At 42.9% G+C, this 27,113-nt stretch overlaps 1 protein-coding gene across 10 annotated transcripts in view; it reads left to right on the top strand.

Moving 5' to 3' along the window:
• The window catches only part of NTRK2 (neurotrophic receptor tyrosine kinase 2), a 384,042-nt gene that overhangs the window by 184,061 nt on the left and 172,868 nt on the right, over positions 1 to 27,113 (top strand). For 5 of the 10 annotated variants that reach the window (XM_049711806.1, XM_012538905.3, XM_049711807.1 and 2 more), the window contains one exon: positions 23,072 to 23,119. The exons of the other annotated variants lie outside the window; for them this stretch is intronic. In XM_049711806.1, coding sequence (XP_049567763.1) covers positions 23,072 to 23,119 — 48 coding nt within the window. The remainder of the gene's footprint in view (positions 1 to 23,071; positions 23,120 to 27,113) is intronic. 10 annotated transcript variants of the gene reach the window in all.

Genomic DNA, 27,113 nt, shown 5'->3' with positions numbered 1-27,113 from the left:
TCAGTGCCTTCAAGGGACCTGCGTTCTTTTTTTTTTTTTTTTCTGAGAAAGCCATTATTTTATTTTTTAAATTTTTATTGAAATAGAGTTGATTTATAATGTTGTGTTAGTTTCCGGTGTACAGCAAACTGATTCAGTTATACGCATATATATAAAAATATGTATATTCTTTTTCAGATTCTTTTCCATTATAGATTATTACAAGGTATCGAGACTAGTTCCCTGTGTTATACAGTAGGCCCTTGTTGGTTATCTATTTTATGTATAGTAGTGTGTATATGTTAATCCCAACAAACTCCTAATGTATCCCTCCCCTCACTTCCCGGGATTTGCATTATAATTGAGAGAAGAAATTGATCACACTGTTGTATTCTCCTCGAATGTAATGTGATTCTTTTCTGGCATAATGTAATATTATCTCAGGTTGTACAGGACCACACTTTTTTACCCTTGGAACCAGGTGCTTTGGATTCGGGGATTTATTAAATTTTAGAAACACAGTATGGTTCCTCCAGTGAATATCACTACCACCTCCAGTGCGACCTGGGGGAGCTCTTTGTAGTCACAATCTGTGATATTTCTTCAGTGAAACTGAGGACTCGTCACACCTACAGGAATAAGTCAAGTCTACAAATAGCCTCATAGCCGTTCAGGTCCGGTTTTAGCACCAAATGAGTTTAACTTTGGGTTTTGGGAACATTTCAGGTTTCAGAAGTGCAGATAATAAATTGGGATCTGTGGTAGAGTGTCCTATAGAATAATGTAATCTCAAATAATTTTGGAATATACAATGACAGAAGTTCCATGAGGGCAGTGTTATTTCCCAAATACCCTGAATAATGTCTGGCACTGAGTAGGCATTCAGTCAATATTTGTTAAGAACATATAATAAGAAATGTTAACTGTTATTTCATTGAATGTCTATTCCATGGCAGACATAGAGAGCTTCACATCAATGCTGCTAGGTACTCCTACTATTATCCTTACTTTAGAGATGAGGAAACTGTTTCTAGGAGAAGTCAAGTGACCCGCCGAAGGCAACCTGGTGGCAGGTGATACAGCTGTGATCCCAACTAGGGGGTATGGCCGTGGCAGCTGTGAGCACACATTGGTGTCAGGCTGTCTGGGGTCCAAGTCCTCATTCTATCACTCACTGTCTGTGTGAACTCAAAGGAAAGATTTGAAGTCTCTGTGCCTACATTTCCTCAATCGTAAAATGGGAATAACAATAATATCTACCTCATAGGGTCATTTAGAGATGTATGTAAAGTGCTCAGAAACTGCCTGGAACTAATAGATTCTCAATGAATGTTAGTGAAATCTGAGACATTGGAGGGAGATTTTGTCACCTGGCATTTTGTCCAATGGAATAAAGAGGGCTTTTAGCTATAAATAGATAAAACTTCAGATAGCTTTTCATACAAGCTAATAGTAAAAGAATAACCCTAATGCTACTATAATAAGCTAGGAATCCAGTGACTAAGTCACAAAAGAAAATCTGGTGATCCCCATTTGGTTTCGGTGTTGACAAAATTAAATAACTTGTAAAAATTACGAGACTGAGAAGGAATACCCTCTTTGTGTGATAAAGGGGCTACATCTGATACGATCACCATCAGACTTAATGGTGAAATTTCAGTAGCTTTTCCCATTAAAATCTGAAGCAACACAAGAATCTGTACATCATCTCTATGATTTTATCATGTTTGGGAAGTGCTAGCTAACGGATCGAGACAGCAAATATAAGAGATTTATTTAAGGAAAAGGGAAAGGTATGATATTTATAGATATTGTGAGTGCTTAGAAAATGGTGGAGAACCAATTTATAAACCTAGTACTGGATCTAAAGTTTCCATAATCTGGCAGGATACCAAACAGATTATTTAGTAGCTCATCCATAAGTTAGCAATAACGTGAGACAATAGAATGGTAAAAAAAATGTCCCTCAGAGTAGGAAAACAACAACAGCAATCACGACAGCACATCCAGAACAAAACAGGGACAGAGATGGGGAGGAAGCTGTGTGTATAAAGTTGATACTCTCCATAGAATTTATAATAGAAAAGAAAAAGGAAAAGAAAAGAAAAACTCTAAATGTTCCATAATATGAGAATGATTAATTAAATGATGGTGAAATTCCAAAGATAGTAAGATAAATTATGTGCTCCCAATGTAAAGTCAAAAGTTTAGAATATTAAACTGTATTCTATATGGATCCTGATTTCAAACTTTTTTTTTTGCGGTACACGGGCCTCTCACTGTTCTGGCCTCTCCCGTTGCGGAGCACGGGCTCCGGACGCACAGGCTCAGCGGCCATGGCTCGCGGGCCCAGCCGCTCCGCGGCATGTGGGATCTTCCGGGACCGGGGCACGAACTCACGTCTCCTGCATCGGCAGGCAGACTCTCAACCACTGCGCCACCAGGGAAGCCCTCAAACTTATTTTTTACACGGAAAAAAATGAGATAAAAGCATCAGAATGTTAATCATTATGAGATGTGGGATTATAGGTGATTTCTATTCTCTTTTTTATACTTTCTGCACTTTTCAATGTTTCAACAAAAGGCAAGCACATGTTTTATAATGCAAAAAGTTATTCAAAAGCTTTTAAGGAAAAAACTAATCCCACAGGAGTGAGTTCACCTACCTAGTGTTACTTTTCTTCCCATAACATGTACTATTTTGTGAACTTTTATTGCTGATATATAATTTAAAGGAAAATAAATAATGGCTTATTTACTGAAAATAGCCAGATCTTGTGTTTAAAATATAGAACAATACTATTTACCTTGTGCTTCATTGTAAAAATAATTGAAATTCTGCACAGAAGCTTTAATGATTTTTTTTTTCATAATGTCTTCCTAAAAGACTTGGATTCAATTTCTGGAACAAAGAAAACACCAAGATGTACAAGATGGCCCTGGAAGGTGAAACATCTATTTCATTAACTCTTAGAAAAAATAAATTACCTCACTTCCTTTATTACTGTAGTAATTAACCCACATTTGTACTGATTCTGACGAATGCTATGTATTATTTATTACTCTCCATTTGTGGTTTGGTGGTCAACTTAATGGGTATTTTTTATTTTTGTGTGTGAAATATTGAGGTAGTTCTCATCTTCTCTTCTGACAACTTCTCACCAGAAGTGTCAAAATATACTTTTAAAAAAAACCTGAAACAATATAGACCACAGGTGAGCACAGATTTTAATTTAACTTCCTTTGGCCTCTATTTTCTCTTATCCGCTTTAGTAAATATGTAATATGGACGGATTACATGAGACCCCCAGTTCTTTGCACAGAGGTTAGTACGTAATAGTTGTTCACTATAGGTTTGTGGGTTGGAGGGAAATGAGAATAAAATCTGGGACTTCAAACTACTGTCCCCACAATCTCCTTTCACTGGGACACGTCCCTCCCCCAGCAGGGTCTCGGCAGAGTTTGGCCCTCATCTGAAGGGCCAAAAAGAAAGATCCGGAGCAGAGGTGGTCTCCTTCATCTGGACAACACCAAACATTTTTGGAGTGCTCGCGCCATGCCTGGCTCTGTGCTGAACTTGGCCAAGCGTGAGATTTTCTGATGTGGAGCTGATTTCTTTCGGAACCCAGAGCCAGCACAGGATAGGCTGCTCCCTCTCCAGGCCAGGCCCCAGCGTGCCTGTGGCTTTTCTCAGTTTTGCTGCCCGGGAGTCCTGCCGCCGCCTTCCCCCTAATCCCTACAAACCGGCAGTGTGTGAGGAGGCTGCCAGCACGTCAAGCGGGTCTGCAAGATGCAGACAAATTGCTGCCCTTTATTAGAGGTCCGGACGAAGGATTCGGGGAAGCTCTGAACTACATACAGGGTGTTGGATTTCTCGGTTCCTTTTTCTCAAGCTCAACTTTCATAAATTCCGTGTTTTGAGTGCTGTGTTTTGCCACCAATGTCCCTCCTTCTCTCCCTCCCTTCTCCCCTCCCTTCCTGAAGACTTTAGAAATAAAATCAGAACTCTTTATGGATTATTCTCACTGATTAGGAAAAATACACAGCCTGTTTGGTCCTTTGTGAGAAACGTGCCGTCTGTCCTGCTCTCCTGGGGACATTTTCTTGACCTTGTCATTACCAGCCTCTCCGTAATCTCAAGAACCCCCATCCCCGATCCCGTTTCCAGCTCACTCTCTGCCATGGGCCAACAGTCCTTCAATCTCCCCAGACCACAAACACTGATGCCCACTCTGTCTCTGTCTCCGTCTCTCTCTTCCCTGATCTCCCTCCTATACTACCTGGCCTCCCAAATCTTCTTGCTCTTCAGAGCCCGCCCTGGGCACACTCTTTCCCCACGACCTTGTATCTGTGGTTTCCTCTTTCTGGAATGCTCTCCTTATCTCCTTCAGATCTTTGCTCAGGTATCACCCCTGGGAGGCCTTCCCTAACCATTTATCAAATTGCAGTACTTATTCCTGCTCGATGGTCGCCGGCTCTCTTCCCTCCCTTGTCTCTGGGGCACTAATCACTAGCAGACATGCTACACTTTCAGATATGTTGCATCTTATAGATAAAACATTAAAGCAACAGGCAGAATTATTAATCCTTTTCCCCCAAATTTGATGACCCAGCCAATGTGGGTGACTTTGGAATCCCACCTCTCCTCCTGTTTCCATTTCCATCCACCCTTGCATGCCACTGCAGCTCTTAAGCACAGTAAGGGACTAAGTAATCTTAGTCTGGGTGTTGACATACTTGGGGATGGAGTTGTGTTCCATGTGAAGAGGTCCTGGGCTTCTTTGATTAACAGCAGTGACCTCGTAGCCCATCACCCTCCTGATTCAAGTCTTGCCCTCTTGTAAATCGCTTTTCCCATGACTGCCAGGGTTATCTTCATAAACATGTGTTTACATTCTCTGAGGGTAAGCACTATTTTTCAGGCACTGTGTGTGAATGCCATCCTCATCCTGGATGAATTAATAAAATCAGCTCTGAGCTCAAAGGAAGACCCTTGGCCAAAGTTGTCGATTTGCGTCTGGACTTACCCTCCACTCCAGGACTGCTGGTATCTGACTGAGCTCCCAGGGCTAGGTCTCCAACTCGTCCTCTCCTTGTCATCCACTCAGTGCTGCTTCGCTTGTCACACTGTGTGTCAGGAAGTGACCTGCATGCCTGTGGGAACCTGCCCTCTCCCTGGGCCCCTGATTTCAGCAAAGGATTGGGGTTTTCCTCTGTATGAGAATTGGAACCTCACTTTGTCCACAGTCTGGCAGCACTGATGAGAATCCTCCATTCTTTAGGTTAAATTTGGGGAGAGATAGACTTTGTTGAACATCTGGGAAAACAGCTGGACAGACAAGTTCGAGACCCACTACTAGAGCCAACTTGAAGGCCTTAGGAGACCTTAGACTGTGAACACCCAGTTTTCCAGAAGTTTACGAAAGACCATGAGTGTTTATGTGCAGAGAAGTATGAGAAAGGGTACATACTTAGATGACCCCACAAATTATCACTGTGACCCAGCCTTTCTGACTAATTATTTTTTTTAATGTTTATTTATTTATTTATTTATTTATGGCTGCATTGGGTCTTCATTGCTGTGCGCAGGCTCTCTCTAGTTGTGGCGAGGGGGGCTACTCTTCCTTATGTTGCGCTGTCTTCTCATCGCGGTAGCTTCTCTTGTTGCGGAGCACGGGCTCTAGGCACACAGGCTTCCGTAGTTGTGGCTTGAGGGCTCTAGAGCGCAGGCTCAGTAGTTGTGGCACACGGGCTTAGTTGCTCCATGGCATGTGGGATCTTCCTGGACCAGGGCTCGGACCCATGTCCCCTGCATTGGCAGGCGGATTCTTAACCACTGTGCCACCAGGGAAGCCCCTGACTAATTCTTGACTGTACATTTCCTCTGCTCCATTTCCCATCTGTATGATCCAAAGATTACTGAATTCCTCTACATCTTAGGAATGGGGATAATAATACCTACTTGATGGTGTAATGGTGAGGATCCAACAATAAGAGGCCTAGTACCTAGGAAGAACTCAGTAAATGCTAGTCCTTCCCATAATCACACTTTCAGTTGATGGGTTGATTCCCTGGGTCTACAATAACTGAGCAGTTCTTATACCTGAAGATGTTCAGAAAGGCTTGTAAAGCAGATAAACCTTGATTCCTGTAGCCCTCACCCCCTCCTCAGAGCCTCCTTTCCCAGTACAGGACTCTACCAGCCCCCAGGAAGTCTCCAAAGCTCCAGGATTTTCTTATTTATATTGAAGTATAGTTGATTTAAATATTGTGCTAGTGTCAGGTGTACAGCAAAGTGATTCAGTTATACATATATATATATTTTTTCAGATTATTTTCCATTATAGGTTATTACAAGATATCGAATATTGTTTCCCTGTGTTATACAGTAAATCCTTGTTGCTTCTCTATTTTATGTATAGTAGTTTGTTAATGCCATGCTCCTAATTTATCCCTCTCCCCTTTCCCCTTTGGTAAACATGTTTGTTTTCTGTGTCTGCAGGTCTGTTTCTGTTTTGTATATAGATTCATTTGTCTTATTTTTTAGATTTCACATATAAGTGATATCATATAATATTTGTCTTTCTCTGTCTGACTTACTTCACTTAGTACGATAATCTCTAGGTCTATCCATGTTGCTGCAAATGGTATTATTTCATTCTTTTTTATGGCTGAGTAATATTCCATTGTATATATACATCTTCTTAAGCCAGTCATCTGTTGATGGGCATTTGGGATGTTTCCTTGTCTTGGCTATCGTACATAGTTGTTTTTCACTTTCCTTCATGTAAGGTGGCTGCCCACTGTCCTTCATTCCTCAGGGCCCTACTGACAGGTTGGCTAGCACCTCAGTCAAACAGTGCTTGGTCTTCATGGCTATGCTGGTTTGATGTGTTCTCATTGCCAGGGATGGTTGCATTTTCCACAGTGGTTTTTGAAGGCTGAGAGCTAGAGCTCAAAGGTGTGGACCTCTACTGAGGACCACATGCAGCCTGGCCCTGCCCTGAGTTGAACAACTCCAGGGGCACCAGTGAGGGGGTGTGCAATGCATCAGCCCTGTGTGTGCCTGTTGTGGGGCAGGGGGAGCTGTACGCCATGCACTGTGTATCAATAAACCCTTGAAAGACTAGAGGCTTCTCAAAGCTGTATAATCTAGTTGAGGACTTGGTTAGATATGTGAAAAGATTGTTATAATGCATGGTTTTAATCAAGATCTGCAAAGGGTATCATGTGAGCAGAGAAGAGACACGTTTAGCCCAGTCTGAAGTGGTCAGGAAGGCATCCTGAAGGAGGTGAACCTCGAGTAGTAAAGGATGCATAGGAAAAAACTAGGGAAAGGACTGGAGTTAGCAAAGACATAGAGCAAAGACACAGACAAGACACAGCACAATTTAAGCATAGAGCTACCAATCGCTACCTCAGTTGCTAGGCCTTAAGATGAGAGAAAGGGACTGGAAGAGAGAAGCCTGTAAAGGAACTTGAAGCCAAGACCCAGATTAGGACTTTGGGTTGTAAGGCAGTGACGTGGAGCCCTCAATTATGTTGACGAAAAGAAGAGGATCTGCACATTTTAGCAAGTTCTGTCCAGCTGTAGCATGGAGGATGTACCTAAGGAGGGCAAAAGAAAGGCAGGAGGCTGCAATAGGCCAAGGTAGCAGCTGTCATGAAAGCTGGAGAGGCCTGGACCAGAGCAGCAGCCATTGCCTTTTCAGCTAGCATTAGTCTGGCCATAGATGGTCCACTATTTGGAAGAAAAGCAACAGGCTTTATGTTTATATGTGTAGCCTGTCATAGAATGTCAGAGAACTTTCATAAAGGAGGTAAAATGAAGAAGCAGACAGTGGACCCCCTGATATTCTTCTCTTATTACATTTCCTGATGGTTCTGGGTAACATGTACATGTCCTAGGTCTTTGGTCTTTGCCTGTTTGCTAGAAACACCTGACATTTCTGAAGGGGAACTAAGACAGAGTTACTGTTAGAAGCTATAAAGTGTTACAGAATGCTGAGGGATGTGCTGTTATTTGTTTCTGCCCATGACAGAAAGGAGAACCTTCCTGAAAAAGGTTTTTACAATTTCCTGGGTTGAAAAAACCCAAGGAAGACTTCCATATAATTTTCACCCTAGCTGCTAGACTCTCCTCTTGCTAACTTCCATATTTGAGAATGCTTAATTGTGTAGAACCAAGCTTCCAAGCTCAAGGATTCAATGTTAATGGCAATTTAATCAGCTGGCTTAACAGTTAAGCCTACCGTGGACACTTACTCTTGGAAAGTACATTGTCTCATATTTTAATAATTTTAAAAACGATCTGAGAAATGGACCCTCGCAGACAGACCTCTCATCTTCCTCTCCATCTGATCAATAGAATGCAGTTTTTCCAAGCAAAAGCTGTATCTATAAATCATTTTAAAAGAAAAGAGTGTAAATTTAATTTTAAGCCAAACAGTTTTTTCTTTTATAGGCAGTTCACTCTTCGTGCTTCTTTATTTTCCTCACCAGCATGTTTCACTTCAGTGCTTTAGAAAAGGAGTATTTTATTGCACAAGTCTTCACCAACATGGAGGCCTACAAGCAGTGATAAAGAGTGGGTTTAGATCCTATATATTAAAAATGATAAATCATTTTCCAGCCTTCCATGACATTTTATTTTCTCTGCATCTTTACCTCTTTCTGACTCATGTACCTGGGCTGATTAATGCCCCATCTCCCCTGTTACACTTTAATCCAGGGCCTGTGTTTCATTCACCTGCCAATAGTGATCGCCAATAAATTCATCATGCAGGCTGCTGCCAGCATAAAAATGCCCATCAAAAAGCAGGCAATTCTGAGTCTCCATTTATCTGGTACCCTCAGGACTCACATGGTTCCACAATCGGAGCTGCAGTTGCTCATTTCTTCCTAAGCATGGGCTGGGAAAATGAGAGAAGGCTAATGAATGCATTCAAGGGATCCCACTGAATCAGCAAGCCCCTTAAAGGCACAACAGACACAAATAGGCAGCTGCAGCTCGCTGGAATTCAAAACAGCAACAAAAGAGCTAGTTAAATATTTGAATAGCTGAAGTATATGTCTATTCATTCCCATGGAAATTGCTAAAATAGGCTGTCCCCCCATCTCCTGAGGAGTCAAAGTCATTGAAATCCCAAAGCGTTTCATCCTGTCAAACATGCCTTTGAAGAGCAGGACATTTACATCTCCATAACAGGCCAGCTCAACATTAGTGGTAATAAAACTTGGGGGCATGGAAGGACTCTAGAATATGGTACCCATTTACTCCAGCCTCTGGGGACACAGGAGTGACTTACTGACAATTAGACTCCTCTTTTGCCCATCCCTGTATTAGTTTGGCATCTTAGAATTGCAAATGTCTCGAACAATAAATATACCATCCAGGAGTAAATACCAAGCTCTGGATATGGCTTGATCCAAGGCCCAAACACTTTGGCTCTCTTCTGTTGGATTGCCTTGACTTGGAGACAAACTTTTCTCTCATGGTTGCAGCAAGGATGAGTTCCATTCGGTCCTGGTGCTAATCCTCCCAGATGTCCATCCAGCAGGAAAGAAAACATAACTTACGTCAACCTTTGTACACACATCCCAGGCTTGGTTTTGATCAGACTAACTTTAGTCACATGACGATTCTTAAGCCACGCTGTGGGCAGGGAATGGAATTATGCTGAATTTTTATGCCTAAGCCATTGGTTCCATCTTGAATCACATTGGCTGTCTGGGGGCAGGTGGATAACCAAATGAAAATCATGATCAGTGAGCAGGAGGAAGTGGTTACAGGGTGGCAATCCAAACAGTGATGACAACAACAAATAAACTAAATAAACAAATAAACAAACTAGAATATTCTGCTCAGGATACCGTAACACAATATCACTGATTGGGTGGCTTAACAACAACTTTCTCACAATTCTGGAGCCTAGAAGTCTAAGATCAGGTGCAGCTGGTAAGGTTCCTGGTGAGGGCCCTCTTCCTGGCTTGCAGACAGCCACCTTCTCACTGTGTCCTCACATGGTCTTTTCTCTGTGGCTCGTGGAGAAAGAAAGAGAGGACACCAGTCCTGTGAGATTAAACCCCCAGCCTTATGGCCTCATTTAACCTTAATTACCTCCTTAAAGACCCAAATACAGCTATATTGGGAACTAGGTCTTCAGCATATGAATTTTGGGGATATAAAATTCAGTGTGGAACACAAGCAACAATGATAACCCCCAGCCGTGCATCTCTAATTAATCCTGTTTTAGGTGGGCTTTTATCCACCAGGAGTCAATTGTTTTTATGATTTTATAGTCTGAGAGTAAATGTGCTTAGGTAGCTTCTAATGGATGCTGTGAGGAACACCCAGCCATGCATTCAATCGGGTTGCATCTACTTAACGGCCATGAATTAAGGGACCGAGGAAGTTCCTGGAGACTGACATTTAGTTATGATTCTAGGACTATGAAAAAGTTTGAGCATCACCAGAAAAGAGACCTTGTGCCTTTTTGGAACTCATCTTTCAGAAGTGCCTTTAGTGAAAAGTTATGAGCTCCACAGTAAAGGTGGAGACTTGAGACTACAGAATCAGACCCCCTGACATTTTGAATAATAATGACGTTGTCCAGCTTAATCGCCCACACGTTCTATCAGATCTGGCTGCAAATGATCTTTGGATGTTAAAATTTCCTCTCAAATTTCCTCTCAAATAATGAAGATTTCCATAGTTTGAAGACTCTGCTACATTAATTAAAGATAATTCCCCAAGACGAGCTCTGAAAACGTGATAAACAGGAACAGTATCTTTGCAAAGAAGGCATGGCCTTGCAGGAAGGCCAATGAAGGAATTGCTTGCAGGGTTACAACTCTGATTTCTTAATGTGAGTTACAACGAGCTTTTAAAAACTTCTTGTATTACTTTATCATGAATATTTATACATTATGTATTTATACACACACCTGCATATGCTTTAGAGAGTACATATGTGAGCATATATTCTCTTAACCGTACATGTCAGTCTTTTTATAAAATAAAAGCCTAGTATTTTTATAGATAAGATTACCTTTTAGTAAGGTTCACTTGGAACTTCACTATTGTATCAGTCAGAATAGGCTAGGTTACGTTGCAGAAACAAATAACCCTTAAGACAGAGAAGATTATTTCTCCTCCTGCTCCATGTACAACACAGTTTGTCCAAACATGAGACTTCATGGTTCACGATGATAGGATGAAGAGGAAGTGGAAAACCTACTACTAACTATTAAGTCTTCTGCCCAGGAGTAACACATGTCATTTCTGCTCCTTTTTCACTGGCAAATGCAAGCAATGTGGATTGGTGATGGTAGTGGTGGAGGCTGGTTTCCAATCCTCTGCTGGGCCAGGAAGGAGAGGGGGCAGTGTGGTGTCTAACACAATCGGGATCCCATGTCACACCAAGTTGGGCTCGTGATCGAAAAATTCAAAGGTGAAAAGTTGGAATTTATGGGGCTTCCCTGGTGGCACAGTGGTTGAGAGTCCGCCTGCTGATGCAGGGGACACGGGTTCGTGCCCCGGTCCAGGAGGATCCCACATGCTGCGGAGCGGCTGGGCCCGTGAGCCATGGCCGCTGAGCCTGTACCTCCGGAGCCTGTGCTCCGCAGCGGGAGAGGCCACAACAGTGAGAGGCCCGCGTACCGCAAAAAAAAAAAAAAGTTGGAATTTGTTCACCTATTCATTCAATACATCTTTACTGAGCACCTAAAATGTACCAGGCACTGTGCTCAATGCTAGAAGTACAATGGGGAGACAAGATAGAAATATTTTTGTTACTCGTAGAGACCTTCCAGTGGGGAGAGGTTACAACAAGTAAGTAGATAATTAAAATTCAGAGTGAGATGAGCTAGGGCGGGCAAAAGAACAGTGTGCCTTGGAAATACAGAAAACAATAGTCGGCATAATGAAGGCTCCTACTGTTGTCTATCTCTTGCTTTCCAACTCAGTCCCTACTATTTTTGTGGGCATCTCGTGCCCTGTTTTCAAATCATTCTACTTGGACCCAATCAGCAATTGAAGTATTTGCTAAGTAGCTACCACATGCAAAGTATCCTGCTTGACACTGTTGTAACTGTTAGGAAGCTTATGGAAGAGGGTGAATGAGAAGATTTCTGTTTAACTCAGAGTGCTTAAAATCTAATAGGAGCAGTAAGACTATATAAATATTAATACAGAAGAGAATGTGGTATTTATCGTGAGACAGACCACCTAAATGTCAATGGGGGTATTTCTGATTTGGGGAATGGAGAAATGCTCATGATGAAGTGAATTTTAAGGTGGATTTTGTTGAATAAAGGGGATTTAATGATTAAAAAAATTGAGATTGAAGGTTATATTTCAGTAGGAAAAATCAGCTGGTGCAAAGAAACAACATTTGGAAGCTCCACATGTGCATGGACTGTGATTACTTTATTCTTTATTACATTCCCAGCACTGTCTTGTGTCTTGTATCTATCAGGTGGTCAAAGAATAGTTTTTCAGTGAATTAATGAAGAAATAGGAAAATAAGGCATGCTCATTTAAGGAATGCAAACTAACAGTTTAACTGAAAGCTGGGGTTTTTGGTTTTTTTTTTGCGGTACATGGGCCTTCCACCGTTGTGGCCTCTCTCGTCGCGGAGCACAGGCTCTGGACGCGCAGGCCCAGCGGCCATGGCCCATGGGCCCAGCCACTCCACGGCATGCGGGATCTTCCTGGACTGGGGCACGAACCCATGTCCCCTGCATCAGCAGGCGGACTTCCAACCACTGCGCCACCAGGGAAGCCCAAAGCTGGGGTATTTTAAGGCAAGTCATAAGTGATAAAGCTGGGGCCGAGTCAAGGTTTTGAATGCCATTGAAAATTTTCCTTACTCTTATGTTTATATAATACCAGAGTTTATGGAGGTGTCACAGACACATCGGTCCGTTGATCCTAAAACAGCCCCTTCAGGTGGGCAGGGTGGTAATTATTGCTCTGAGGAAGGACTCTTAGAGAGACCAAGTCACTGTGGGGTGTCTGTCAGGAAGTGGAGGACCCAAGACTCGAACCCAAGACTTGGGGTCCACATGCAATTCCCATCCCTTCATACTGCATTGCCTATCTGTTCTGGATCAGAGCAGCACTTTTTGGTGTTTGGAAGCAGCAGAAATGACAATATCATAGATGTTTCTTGCAAAATATGGGCAACTGAGAGAGAGGGACCAGTGATAAGAACATTGGAATAACAGGAGAGAAGACTAAACTCCTGTAGTAGCAGTGAGCTTAGACAGGCTAGGATTTCTTTTTGACAGAGCTACAAGATTTGGGGATACATTCCACCTCTGCTGGGCTACGGCTTAGGCCAGTGTTTCTTAGTGTCGGCACGATTAATGTTTCGGGACTTAAGTTCTTCGTTGTGTGGGGACTGGCCTGTGTATTGGTGGCTGTTTATCAGCATCTCTGGCCTTTACCCATCACACGCTGGGAGCACAGCCTCTCCACCTCACCCCTCCCATGGTGACAACCCCAAATATCTCCAGACGTTGCCAAACTTCCCCTGGGAGGCAAAAGTCATCCCCATTCAAGACCACTGACCTAGCCAGTCAATTCTGATTTGTTTCCAGAAAGGCAGTGGATCTTAAAGAGCACATTGGGCATTTAGTGGGAAAACATGAAGGGAAGAAATGCGGTTTCATCTTATGGATTTGGGTTTCCTCCACTGACAGTGTGTAAACCACCTCCAGTGATATTAAGTAGGAAGTGGGTGGCCGATAGTTAATTCATATGACTGGTGCTGCATTTTCGACAATGAGTTTTCATTTTGTTCTGTTTATGGTCATTTTATTCAACTATTTGTGTTCAGCACCCAGCTTTATAAGTGTATATAATCCTATTATGTTCTATTCCATTATGGGAGCTTCCTAATAGAAGCGCATGAAGTAATAAAATTAAATGAACATCTTAGCTATGTGTCAGCCTCACACATTTCCTGACCTTGGCTGGATTTAAGAGCGTTGGTCGGGGGTGGTGGGGAGGGGAAGGTTGACAATGGGTCACTGGAAAGAAAGAGAAAGGTGCGGGCTTCCCTGGTGGCACAGTGGTTGAGAGTCTGCCTGCCGATGCAGGGGACACGGGTTCGTGCCCCGGTCCGGGAAGATCCCACATGCCGCGGAGCGGCTAGGCCCGTGAGCCATGGCCACTGAGCCTGCGCGTCCAGAGCCTGTGCTCCGCAACGGGAGAGGCCACAACAGTGAGAGGCCCTGTACCGCAAAAAAAAAAAAAAAGACAGACAAAGGTGCATGAAGCAGGTCTTTCCAAGATTGGAGAGAAGAATTTGGATACAACTGAAAATATTTTAAAGTGAGATGGCTAGAAATGCTGCCATCCTCCTACTCTTTCCAAAATTCCGTAATAGAACCACAGAAAAAAATTCCTACATGGTGCTTTGCATTAGCTGCAGCACATGTTGGTTTAGAGGAACTGAAAAAAGAATTTGCATGTTATATATATATATGCATAAATATGAATATAACTATGACTTTATAGCAGCAATTACAAAAGCATTTTCAAATGCATGTCATGTGGCGACAGTCCTTGTGCAAGGAAGAGCAGAGAGCACATTTTGACCTCACTCGGTGACTGGGCACGAGAGACAGGTCTGAGCAAGTCAGTTCAGGTCTCTGAGTCATTGTTTAGGTTTTCCATGGAAATGAAAGCTCAGGGGAATTTGACATAAAGTGTTTGCCAGCCTCTCTGGGTTTGTTACTCTCTTTGAGGGCCACTAATATCACTTCTCAGATGATGAGAATCAGCCAGTTTCCCTCCCAAAAGACTTGCTCTGAGTGCTTACCAGTGTTGCTTTGCAGAGAGATGGGGGTTTGGGGATGAGTCTCAGGCAGTCATTCCCTCAATGTGAAGACAGTATTAGGGAAATTTTGTGTGTGTACAACCAGCCATCGCCTGTCTTCCCTGCAGGGAGCTTGTGACAGCTGAAAAAAATTGTTTATAGAGTGTTTTGAGCTCTCACTGGGGTGGTACCACAGAGACAAAGCTTTGATATGCCTCTTGCATCTCTTTCAACTATTACTAGTAAACAGAGGCAGCCTCTACCTTTCTCAAAGTCCCAAGTTTAAAACGAACCATTAGGGGTCCCAGGTTCCATTTTTTACCCACTCAGAGAAGATCGTGTGACCTCCTTTGTTAAAGAAAAAACCTTCAGAATTTACAATAGATTTAAAAAAATCCAACACTTTGTAATGTTTAACTGTGAATGACTAAGATGTAGACCAAATGAATTTTCTTTGAAATATTCCACACGTTCAAATGAAAGAGGGAAGTAGTTGGCAACATTTTGTGCTCAAAATTAAATGTTTGAAATATGGGAAGGGGACAGTTTTCCACATTCCGAGCAAGTCTATTTCATCTACTCCCACTTGAGGCTTCTGAACTTTGTAGCATTTAAAAATCATTTGAGTCTGATTTTATTTTTTTTAATGCTGCAATAGAAGCTGACCAATTTTCCCTGATTAAAGTAATATCTAATCTCTAGTAAGTGTCCTAGCATCTAGCAAGTAATCAATAAGTACTGTTTTTCAAAAATTGCTTTTGCAGAGCACAGGCCCTTCTCGCAAGATGAGGAAATAGTGACCCCAAAGCATCTGAGTAGGAGGAAATCTAGGCCAGTTGACTGAGTGCTTTTCTTTAAATTGCACATGATCTCACATTCCCAAAATACCCATGCTCAGGAAAGCTATATAAGGCCATGTGGCAATTTACTCCCAGTCATATGTGCCTGATGGTTAGTACTATAGACTGCTAGGGCTCAAACGGGCCTTTGATGCCACTTCTCAACCTCTGTCTTCATGGAGTAGGAAGCAGAACCTATGAGGGAGGGAAGTGACTCACCCAAGGTCATGCAGTTCATTTCTTACAGCATCTAGAGAGACCCCGCGCCTGACATCTGATCCAGCATCTTTATTCCACATTCCTGCCCAGAATGCTGGGTTCTGGGTATTGCTCACTTTTAAATACTGTCTACCATGAGATTCCATGGGAGGGCCATAAATGATTCAAGAGGGCAGCAAATATGCTTGCAAAATATTGTGGTTTTTACGTTGAGTGTATAATTTGCATGTTGGTATTTTCATTACACTTGCTGTACTTCATATTGTTATGCTTTTAAAAATGGTTGTTCTCATGCATTCATTCAGCAAGTATTTATTGAGGGTCTGTACTAGGCACTGAAGGTGGTGGTGAGCTACCTAGACAAGATCCCTGTAGCAAATCCTGTTGATGCCCCACCAGGTCCTCCCAAGTCCCACCATCCCCATGCTGGCCTCCGTGCTGGCCCCCAGTGTCCTACTGCAAACACCCGGGAATCTACCCCAGTGCTCTCTCTTAGCAGAATGACAGATGGTAGTTGGAAGGTAAATGACCCAACTTCCTCATGTTTTGGATGGGAAAACTCTGAGATGCATTCTACACCCTCTCCCCAAGCACCCCAGGGATTTGAACTCTAGTTGTCCACAGTGTAACCCGCTGGATAACGCATCCACTGCAGGCTTCCCTCACTCCCTGTGTCACCGGCTCACTCTCCCTCTAGTTTTCCTGGATCCCTTCCTACTAAACTGCCTTCACTTGAATCCTTGTGTCAGAGTCTGTTGCCAGTGGGGGTGCGGGGGCTGAGCCTCTTCTAAGACAGTCACGGACTTTGTGAAGCTCCAGTCCTAGTAAAGGATACAGACAAGAAATAATACCTGAAGTGAGTCAGGTCCTTTCTTGGTACATACCGAGAAGGAGGAGATGATAGTTAGTGAGAGGGGCTGAGAGAGGCTTGGGTTAGTGGTGAGGTCGGGGCTCCTCTGGGGTGTGATAGTTGCCCTGAAACCCGAAGGATGAGAGGTGGTGGTTAGGCATGAGAAGAGCCCAAACAGAGGATTCTGGAAGGAGGCAAGGAAACGTGCAGAGTGAGCAGGAACAGGAAAGAGACTGCTGTGGTCGTTTCACAGGAGATGGTGGGGGGGGGGCGGGGGAGGCTGGGGGAGGCCACGTCGTACGGGACTCTAGTCATCATCAGGAGTTTATTCTAGATGCAAGGAGAAACCTTTAAATGATGTTAAGCAGGGGAATGCAATAATCTGACTGATACCTGAAAATAATTATCCCAGCAGCTCTGCAGAGGAGAGATTCCGGGGAGGCAAGAACAGAGCAGGAGATGAATGAGAAGGTTGCTATAGAAGTTTAGGTGAGAGATGATAGATGGTTATCAGCACCCAGGTTCAAGTGTTGATAGGGAATATAATCAAATAGAATTGAAATGCAGAGTACCTATGCATTGATATCTTTGTCTCTGAAACCATTTGTATGTATTTCAGGGGTTCTTAGCATTTTGCAATGAAGTAGCTTTGGAAAATCTAATGAAATCTGTGGATTTTCACACTGTGGATTTAAAAATGTAGATATACATGGAACACAATTATGAATTTGTGATGGGGGGTTTAGAGGTTATGGAGTCAGTTAATTTCTATGTGTACATGTGTGTATATCTTTCCCTTTGTACTGGTTAGGATAGGCTCTCTACCATAGTAAAAAAAGTCCTGAAGTGGAAAATGGTTCAAACACAATAGTTTATTTCTTGCATATGGATGAAAGTTGGAGGATACATAGCTCAGCTTCATTGGACCTCAGGTAGAAGAACTCGGTTTCTACACTGTCTGCATTCACCAAACAATACTGGGAGAATGAGCAGAGAATTTCTTTGCTATCTTCAAGTCATAACTTCCAAGTTTACCGTAATCATTGTCTTCAGTCTTCCTTCTGGATAAGTAGAAGGGGAAAGAGCATGGGGTAGCATACATTTATAAGTCATCCAGCCCAGAAGTGGTGCTCAATGCTCTGCACACCTTCCATTGGCTGGAATTTAATAGTATGGCCACGACTAACTGCAGGAAGGGCTGGAAAATGTAGTCTAGCTGTGGGCCCAGGGAAAAAGAGGGAAATACAGACTTCAGAGAGCAGCTAGCAGTTTCAGCCACAAAACACATATTTTTCTTTAAATTTGTCACATTGGAGGTCTTCAGTGTTCCTTTTCTTAAGAACAGTGGACATAACTCACATTGGAAGTTTGAGGGAAGGGAAAGGATGGAGCCAATGAAGGCTGGTCAGGAGAAATCCAGGGACCCTTTTTTTTTTTTTTTTGTGGTACGCGGGCCTCTCACTGTTGTGGCCTCTCCCATTGCGGAGCACAGGCTCCGGACGCGCAGTCTCAGCGGCCATGGCTCACGCGCCCAGCCGCTCCGCGGTATGTGGGATCTTCCCGGACCGGGGCATGAACCCGTGTCCCCTGCATCGGCAGGCGGACCCTCAACCACTGCGCCACCAGGGAAGCCCTCCAGGACCCTTTTGAACTGTGATTTCGGGAACTAGTTTAACTCAAAGTGAGCCCTCTTCTTGGTCTGTGGAGATGGGACTTATATATAAAGGTTGTGTCCTTAAGTAAAAGATTAAGTTTAAATTGAAGTGGAAACTTGGCCCCAAACGACACTATTCTGTGCCCTGAGGAACTGGAATTAATTTGAAGCAAACTATTACTCACTCCGATTATGTGTCAGTTGGAAAGAGAGATGATTGTATTGTCCACAAAGCGGTCTTTGCATTCATTTCCTTTCCACTGCAATGACCAGTCATCCTACTTTGTGTGAGGTAACAGGCAGTCGGCTGCTCACCCAAGCACTTATGGAGTCTACTCTGGGCTCAAAACTTTCCCTGCAGCAAGGAGCCCATAGCTCCTCTCTTATGTGTCCTTCGGGGAGTGGGTGTGGCCCACTCTCCGAAGGAGAAGAAGAAGAAGTTGGAAGTGAAGTGCATTTCTGTCAGTGAATCATATTCTCCCATTAGCTTCCATCATTAGAGATGCTTTTCTTGGGGGCAGAGGGTGATGAGTTTTGCCTTAAAATATAAAGAAATTTCAATAATTAAAAAAATATATATATATATATATATAAAGAAATTTCAATTGAGAACACAGCAAATTTTAATTCCTCCAGAGTTAGAAGAGCTGCTTTTCCTTCTAATATACAAAATCAATTTTTTCTGAAACTTACAAAAAAAATCCAGAAATGGCATTCTCTTGAGATCAGAGCCCTTCTAAAAATCACATTTAGTGTTTGTACCATTCAGCACCACAGGGAAGATTAAATTTCTTCCATGTTGCCTGTTTCTCGCTCTTTCCTCTGATTCTCCCCTTTACATCATAAATATTCCTTTTCAACCCCCTAAATTTTAGTGATTGCCTCTGAGAGACATTTGAAAAGGAATCTTTATTGCTATTTATTTTATTTAGAGTTCCATTTTAGAGCTGTTAATGTGTTAATACGCTATTTTCTTTTCTACATTCCTCTTCTCTGGATAGGGAAGATTGAACTTTCTTCAAGAAGAGATGGATTTAATTGGTTAATTTCATAATTTAGACTCTTTGTTGGTCTAGATTCCAAAAGAAGGAGTTCCTTTAAGCTCGCTGCAACTACATTTGCTTTTGAAGGAGCCCTTTATGTTGCAGTGAATAAAGTGTCTCTTATTAAGTAGAAAATAAATGAATCTTGGCAGGACTCTGCTCCCAATGGGTGAAACATCACAGGAAATTGAGAAATTGTTTCTTTTTGGCCTTATGGGAAATTTTTGCGGGTGAAATTTAGTACCACGGTTTTAAGACTACTGCTTAAATTCATCAAGAAAAAGTCGAACAAAGGACAGTTCTTGGAAGGGAGACGTATCAACGTGATGATGCTCTGCCTAATTTGTTAAATTTTCCAAGAACTCTGGCGTATGGTCAAGAAGATTATAGTCTCTCTTATGTAATAATTGTGTGACTGTTAAAAAGAACTTAGAAGTATTTTAGCAATTTAGGAATAAGTTTGTCAAAAGTTAGCCTCGTTGGATATCCTTTTATTTGTACCTACAAAAAAGGGTGTTTTTCTATGTGTCCAAGAAGAAATGTGTCCCAGCTGCAGCCTCCAGCTTCCGTTCTCAGTTGGACTCTGGGCTCCGCTTAAACTTGAGCAGATCCACTTGGGACACTAGACCTGGGTTCTGAGCTCCAGACCTGAGCCCCAGACACTGGATGCTTCCCTCTGAGGCTTTCCACACATAGTCACCTTATTTGGGAATTATGCCCCACACGCATGCTGTGAGTTGAACCCCTTGCCTATTTTCCTGCCAGGTTCCTTGGAGACACTGGGCAGCATCACCATGTGTCTTGTAGTCTAAACCCAAGAACGTCCCTGTTCATTTCCGATATTCCCCTCAACTTGCAATCGATCGCCAAGTCCTCTTGATTCCCCTAAAGAGGCCGGACAGCCATCCCCTCCTCATCCCTGCCCCACCTCCCCACTACCTGGCTCAAGTAACAATTCTCTCAGGCCCTGATTTCTCCAGCAGCCTCATCAACCAGTCTCTTGCCCTCAGTCTTTCCATTACATCATCCTGTTTCCATCCTGCAACCACTTTCTAAAATTAACTGTGATTATGTTCCTTCCTGGCCTGAAGTTGGTTGGTTGGTTTGTTTCTAGGGCCTACCTGCAATTTTCACCATAGATTCCAAACTCTTAACCTGGCCCTTGCTTATGTGTTTCAGCTTCTTTCCGCTTTCCAGCTTCATCAGCCCCTTGACAAATGAATGCTTCCCTCTCTAACCAGAACTGGACTATTTACAGTGAGAATGTCCTCCTCTGCTTTTTCCCATTCTTGGCAAATTTTAATCTATTGTCCAGAAGCCAGAGAACTCTCCCCCCTTACCTGCTCCCCCAGCAACCTGCTTCCCAGATTCAGCTAGATACTCCTTGTTTTGAGTTCCCATACACCCCAGTTGTACTCCCACGCGAGTTGATCCTTGATTGTAAACTCCTTGAGGGCAGGCCATACAGCTCTTTGTATTTGAATCTTCTGCTATGCCTGCTGAATAAATAAATGAGGAATGAATAACTACTTCTAGTGCTTTTCTATATATAAGATTGAATCCTAATTGTAGTGTTGTAAACGCTACAACATTTACATCAGCTTGGCTAATTTTGGCTAAGTATTTTGGAGGATTGGAAAGGCAACTAAGAAAGAATGGAAAAACTGGATTTGGCGTCGAAAGGCTGTGGCCTTTGCTAAGTCTGTCGGCCTCTCTGAGTCTCAACCCCTTGTTAAGGAGCTGGGATATATTACAGGGTTTGACTGAGGACTAAGGGAGAAATGTCTGAGGTGGGGGAGGCATTTTATGAATTATGATGATTGCACAAGTGTTACCTGCTTTATTCTTATGCTTTTCGTACCTGTAGTTCTCCCTACTGCACCTGTGTCAAACACCAGCCTAGGACACGTGGGGGGTGAGTGGTGTCATGCGGCACAGATGGGAGGGGAGTACTTACCAGGTCTCTGTTCAGTTAGGTGGAGACCTACTAATGGCAGGATAGACGTCGGAAATGGTTCACCCTTAGCTTTCCCATTGGAAATACACTCCACCCTCTTGTACGCTGTTGGTGAAAGTAATACTTCATGTAGTGGGAAAACAATTAGATAACGTGCATCGAGAACCTTAACAATATTTCCCCCTTTTGACACAGTAATTCCATTTCTGGGATTTATCTTGAGGGAATGATTTCTGCAAATGGGGATGGGAGCACCTAAGACATGCAAAGATGTTCATTGCAGTTGTGGTTATGATAGTGGATGGTGGACAATAATCTGAATCAGGTAACCAGTGAGGAGTGCTATGGCCTTGCCCTTCAGTGGGCTCTCTGTAAGACAGAAACATGATTTTGAAAAAGTACTCAAGTGAAAAAAGGAGTCCAGATATTCAATCCACGATTTAATTAAAACTATGTAAATCAAACAAGTATAGAAAAACAAAAAGTGACCAGTAGGAAAATACACTCCATTTTGAAAGAGATAAGTCGTAACTAAGAAATCCACAGGCACAGCCTGGCCTCGCTACACTGAGGACCCAGTGAATGAGGTCACTTTCTTCTGTGCAAACGAATCTTTCTTTGGCATTGGATGGAGGCCAGAGGCCTGCCTTTTAAAATCTGGAAGAAAGCATTCAGAGGAATAACAATCAGAAGTAAAAATTGGCTTAGAGCTGAAGTTGTAGAATACTAAGAAAGGAAAGGCTAAATGTACTTGAGAAAGATAGTATTCATGACAACTTTGTAAGGCATTTTTGAGTGTGCAGAGTGTTTTCGTATGTATTTTTCATTTCGATGGGCTCTTCTCTTATGTAGCTTTTTATCCTGCCTGTAAAAATCACTACAGATGTAAGGAGCTGAGAAACACAGTTACTACTTATTTGGGCTCCATTCCCTTTATTGGCCTCTTATCCAGGGATTTCCCCACTGTGCAGAGTTTACTTTGAACCCAGCGGAAATTACCTAGAAGGGAACAGTCGGGCCCAGGAAATAAATAGGCATTTCATTGTGGCATTATTCACTGGAGGACCTCCAAACATTTGGCACACTTTTTCCCACACGTGCCTCATGGAACCTTGTGTTATAAAGAGGCGCAGAGCTGCTGGGAGCTGCCCACCGCCACACAGCAAGTCAGTTGTAGAACTGTGGACCCCTTTTTTCCTCTTGAATTCCCATCTAGCCCAAGTGTCAGTTCTCCCAGAGGATTTCACGTTCCTTTTTTGTACTGTCTGTCTTAGCTCCAGAAAAGATCTGTTTTCTTTGATTATTTTCCCATATGTCTGTGGTTGAGAGCCATGGTGCATTTGTTGAATGCACTGTGTTGTTTTCATCCCTGCAGTTCCCTGTTTGATGATTCGATACTTAAGGGAGAAGAGAGACAGTGAGAAGGAAAATCTGCTCAGTGCCTTTAACCCTAGGTTTGGGCCATTTTTCTCAAAGACAAGCTCTTGCTGTCTCTTATCTTATTCCAACCTCCATGTTCTCAGGATGAGAAATAAATCTTTACACAATAATCCAAGGGTTAGTTTCCAGGTGTTTGAGGGGAAGCTTTGGTCCCCAGTGGAGCTTTTTGGGGCAGTTTGTTATTTCTCTAGGGACAGTGCTGAATGCTTCTAGTTTACGCTTCTGTTTCGAAGTTTATTTTATGTTTTGTTGTGGTTTTCAGATTTCTCATGGTTTGGATTTGGGAAAGTAAAATCAAGACAAGGTGTTGGTAAGTAGTTCCTCATTCTTTGGATAAGTAATGAGTTTGTGTTGTTTAATTAGGATGAAACTGCTTTGACTCTCTTTATACTTGTTGGTCCTTGATTCTTTTTCTGTGTTCCCGGTTTCTGATTTGATGAAGAAAGATGCCTAGAATTTTCCAGAAAAGGAACATTGACTTTAGTAAATGGTTTCGTATTTTTGACATCACCTTGTTTTTATCCTATGGGGGAGTGTTAACCGTCATCCAGATCTAGCTTGTTGCTGCATTTTTAAGAAGGTTAAGGAAATAAAATGCAACTACACTCCAACTCCATGTACAGCAAACATTTGGTTGAATATTCAAGTCTGGGCAAGTTCGGATCTTAACTTTCTTCCATTGGCCAACATGTAATAAATTTCTGAATTGGGAAATCAGCTGTTCGTTTCTGACCACTTCTCTTTCAAAGCAAGACTCTAACGTCCAGACGCTACGATTTGTGCTTGATTGCATTCTGTTCCTTGCATTCAGACTATGTGCTGGAAATTGAAAAGCAGAGTTTGTAGCTATGAAATGAATGCAGATAATGTAACTCATCACTGGGACTGGAATCAGGTGTGATCTCCCGGGACCTCCAATTTGTTCAGTATTTTCTATGGGTACAGAGACAATGAACAGGAATTGCTTAGAAGGCATGAAAACACAAACTGTCTTTACATCTTGCCTGTGTGTTTCCAAGATCTGGCCCCATCTTTAGTATCTGTTGGTTAGTATTTATTTCGGTAGCAAGGTTGGCTATAGGGAAACTTGTAAAATAGGGGAAGTGTACCAGGGTCATGGAGGCTTCCAGTTCTGAGCCATCCGCCCCATACGTGTTCATCCCATCCACACAAGGAAGCCTGTTTCCTTTCTCTTTTTGAGCCCGATAGCAGACCTTTCCTGTTGGACAGCCTTTCTCAGTGTCGGTCCAGTGATCCAAAATCACTGAACCCAGAGGTGGCAGACACTGAGCCAGAGAGGGCCTGAAGGGGGAAAGTCACCCTCACCCTTAGCTAGCCCCAGGAATTCCAAGACTAAAGCTCTTAACCAGCAAAGAGAAAGCGGAGTGTGGCACAGTTGGAACATTAAGCTCCACCAGCTCAGGACTTGTCTGTGACTCCCCAGGGACAAATTTCAGATCCAGCTGATCATAGGCACTTTGCCAAGATAGCAGAGAGATTGTCCATACAGTCTTGAAGGTACCCTGTTCCAAGGCTTTGTGCTCACTCTGTGTGTGGAGGTGAAGAGGGGAGTTGAGTGACAAACTCTCTCACAACAGCGCCGTGAAATGGGGTCTTCCTTCCACTAAACAGCAGATCGGTGCAACCATGTAAATGTTTTGCTTTGGTTTTGTTGTAAATTTTTTTGAAGTAATATTTATTTTTTTAAAACAGAAAAGGATAAAGAATAAAACAAACAAACGAAAACACCATTTATCCCTGTACCCAGAGAGTGTTTGTTAACATAGAGAAAAATTATACATCCATAAGATTTTTCAAAAATTAACAGTACAGAAATGTAAATATTAAACAATGTCTCTCTTACCCACCTCCATGGTTTCCCCCCACCAGCTCTCTCCCAAGAGATGTACCTATCACATATTTCTTACGTCCTTACAAAGAAAATAAATTGTATGGCATATATACATCCTTTGAAAATGTATACACCATACTCTTTATCTCCCCTTTAAAAATAAAATTAATAGTTAACTATGCTTATTGGCATTTTACATGGTGCAACCACGTACACGTTTTCCAGGCCGGTTTGCTCTGCAGAGAGGCACTTGTTCCTGGAAAGCTTCAAAAACTGGGCTTCACCCTTTTAGGCTACAGCAGAGGGAATTCTTCTCCAGAATTGTTATTTCAGCTACAGTTCATCAGAAGTGCCGCTGCTTTAAAATGTAGGTTTTATGATTTTTCAGCTGTGGGGAGGCCACAGGTCTGGAGACGACTGCCACTGAAAATATCGTTTGTTACTCACAGATCCCAAGAGAAGAGGGCAGGCCATGACACAGTGGGGACCGTGGTGCTGAAGGGGCCCAGGGTCCATCAGGAGGCAGAGGGAGTAAGGGGAAAACATAGACAAGAGCCTCTATTGTGGTTTCTGCAGAAAGGAATGGGCGAGGCAGGGTAAGCAGGTTTAGGACTGGCTGGGTTGAGTAAGGTCAGTGGGCTCTGGGATGTAGGGACAGTCCCCAGTTGTCTTATACCTGGCTCTGGGATGATGGGGCAGGTGGATAGTGGACTGGAGTGTGGGAGCCTGGTAAGTGATGCGGTTGGGGGCGTAGACTGTGGATTGGTCAGTTTGTATATGAAACGTACTCTCGTAGGCAGGTACTTTATTATCTCTAGGAATTGGCAGTCCCTCCTCTGTCACCAAAGCCTCAGATGTTGAAGCATCAGAAAATAAAAGACATGGTTAATACAGCTATTTAAGAATAATCTGTCTCTCTCCTTGAAGACATGTTGGTCTTGAGAGAAGGAATCTCTTTCTCCAGATGACTTACATCAATTCTTATCAGGGAAAAAAGTCTCAGTCAGGTTTAAAAATGTCTGTAAAGTCATTTATGCAGGATACGTTACCGAGCAGCTCTGGTAAAAGAAAAATGCCTCTTTGCATGTGAGACATATTAAAATAAAAATGGGCTAAAAATGTTTCCAGGCATAGCTCCTACTTGTCAGCTCAGTAATTAGAACTATGTACCCCAAGCTCAGCAAGCCGCACATACCCAGCAATTTAAAACTTTGTTAACATTGTAAGACATTTTTTCAAGTCCTCCTATGAATTTCTCACCCGCTGTGATGTGCCCCTGACTCTTCTTCTGTCTGTCTTTTTGGGGTGTTTTCCCCACGTGCACAGACACATAACGAGACATCCATGATATGCGCAGACAGGCTGCTGTCAAATTATATAGACATTCATCTTCCCCCCTGAGAGCTTTCCCCCTTTGCAGCTTTGCTGTGCTCCATTCGATCAAAATGTTCATAGAAAAATGGCTGAATCTCTGCAACCTTGCCAGCCGTATCAATCTTCCAGGATTTGGAACATCAATAATGAAGAAAACAGCACTTGAATTAACATTCCACTTGATAAACTGTTGAGGTTTATATGTCGCTCAGATTTGTCAACAGTGACCTTCTGGCAAAGTGAAAAAGCTTTTGAAAGATTACCTCTGGTGCTTTATACCGCTTCTGTGCTTAAAAAATTTCCCCCCAAACAGAGAACCTCTCCCCTTGGAATCTGTTACCTCAGAGGTGGGGGTTTTACTCAGCGAGGCCACAGGAAGGAAAGGGTGTCCTCTGATGATGGAGAAGCAAAGAGCAAGTCCCTTGGTTGAACTCTTTAAGTAAGACTCCACTGTGTGCATGGCAGATGCTTCAGAGCCCGAATTCCTGGAGGAATTTCAACATTGTCTTCTAAGTATCATCCTCCTCCAAAATGATTGAATGCTATGGGAATGTGGATAGCCTGTCCTGGGCCAAAAGGGAATCAGAGGAAAAGCAACTGGGATCAGTGCGTTTCTAATTGTTGCAGGGAGTCCAGAAGCAGATATCGCTGGCCTTCTGACAGCATGTGGAGTGTTTGAACCTGACAACTCTTGCATTTCTGGGGGTAAATGTGAAGCCTGGAATCTGTTGAGAAATGTGTGGCCTCTACTGCACCCTTCCCGGGGAGCTCGGACAGTAGCGTGCTTTGGTAACGTCGAAGGAGGGGACAGCTGCACCGGGACTGGAGCAAGGGAGCCCATGATGGGAAGGTTTTCTTGACAAGATGCAGAAAGCTTAGCATAACACATTTCCATTTTCCACCTCTGGGTTTAAGCTCTGGGTGATCGGGGCCTGTCAAGAATCATAAAACAGGGATGGTTAAGGATATTAGAAAGGACTTGTCTGTGTAGCTATTCTTGGCAGAATTTCCACTGTTTACTAACACTGGTGAGCTAGGCTCAAGATGAATACAACTGGTAAGCTTGCCTTTGCTTTGA

This window comes from Orcinus orca, chromosome 6 (assembly GCF_937001465.1).
Source record: "Orcinus orca chromosome 6, mOrcOrc1.1, whole genome shotgun sequence".
Taxonomy (NCBI): Eukaryota; Metazoa; Chordata; class Mammalia; order Artiodactyla; family Delphinidae; genus Orcinus; species Orcinus orca.
Note: the sequence above shows the minus strand (reverse complement) of the source record. Positions and strands in the feature narration are given on the sequence as shown.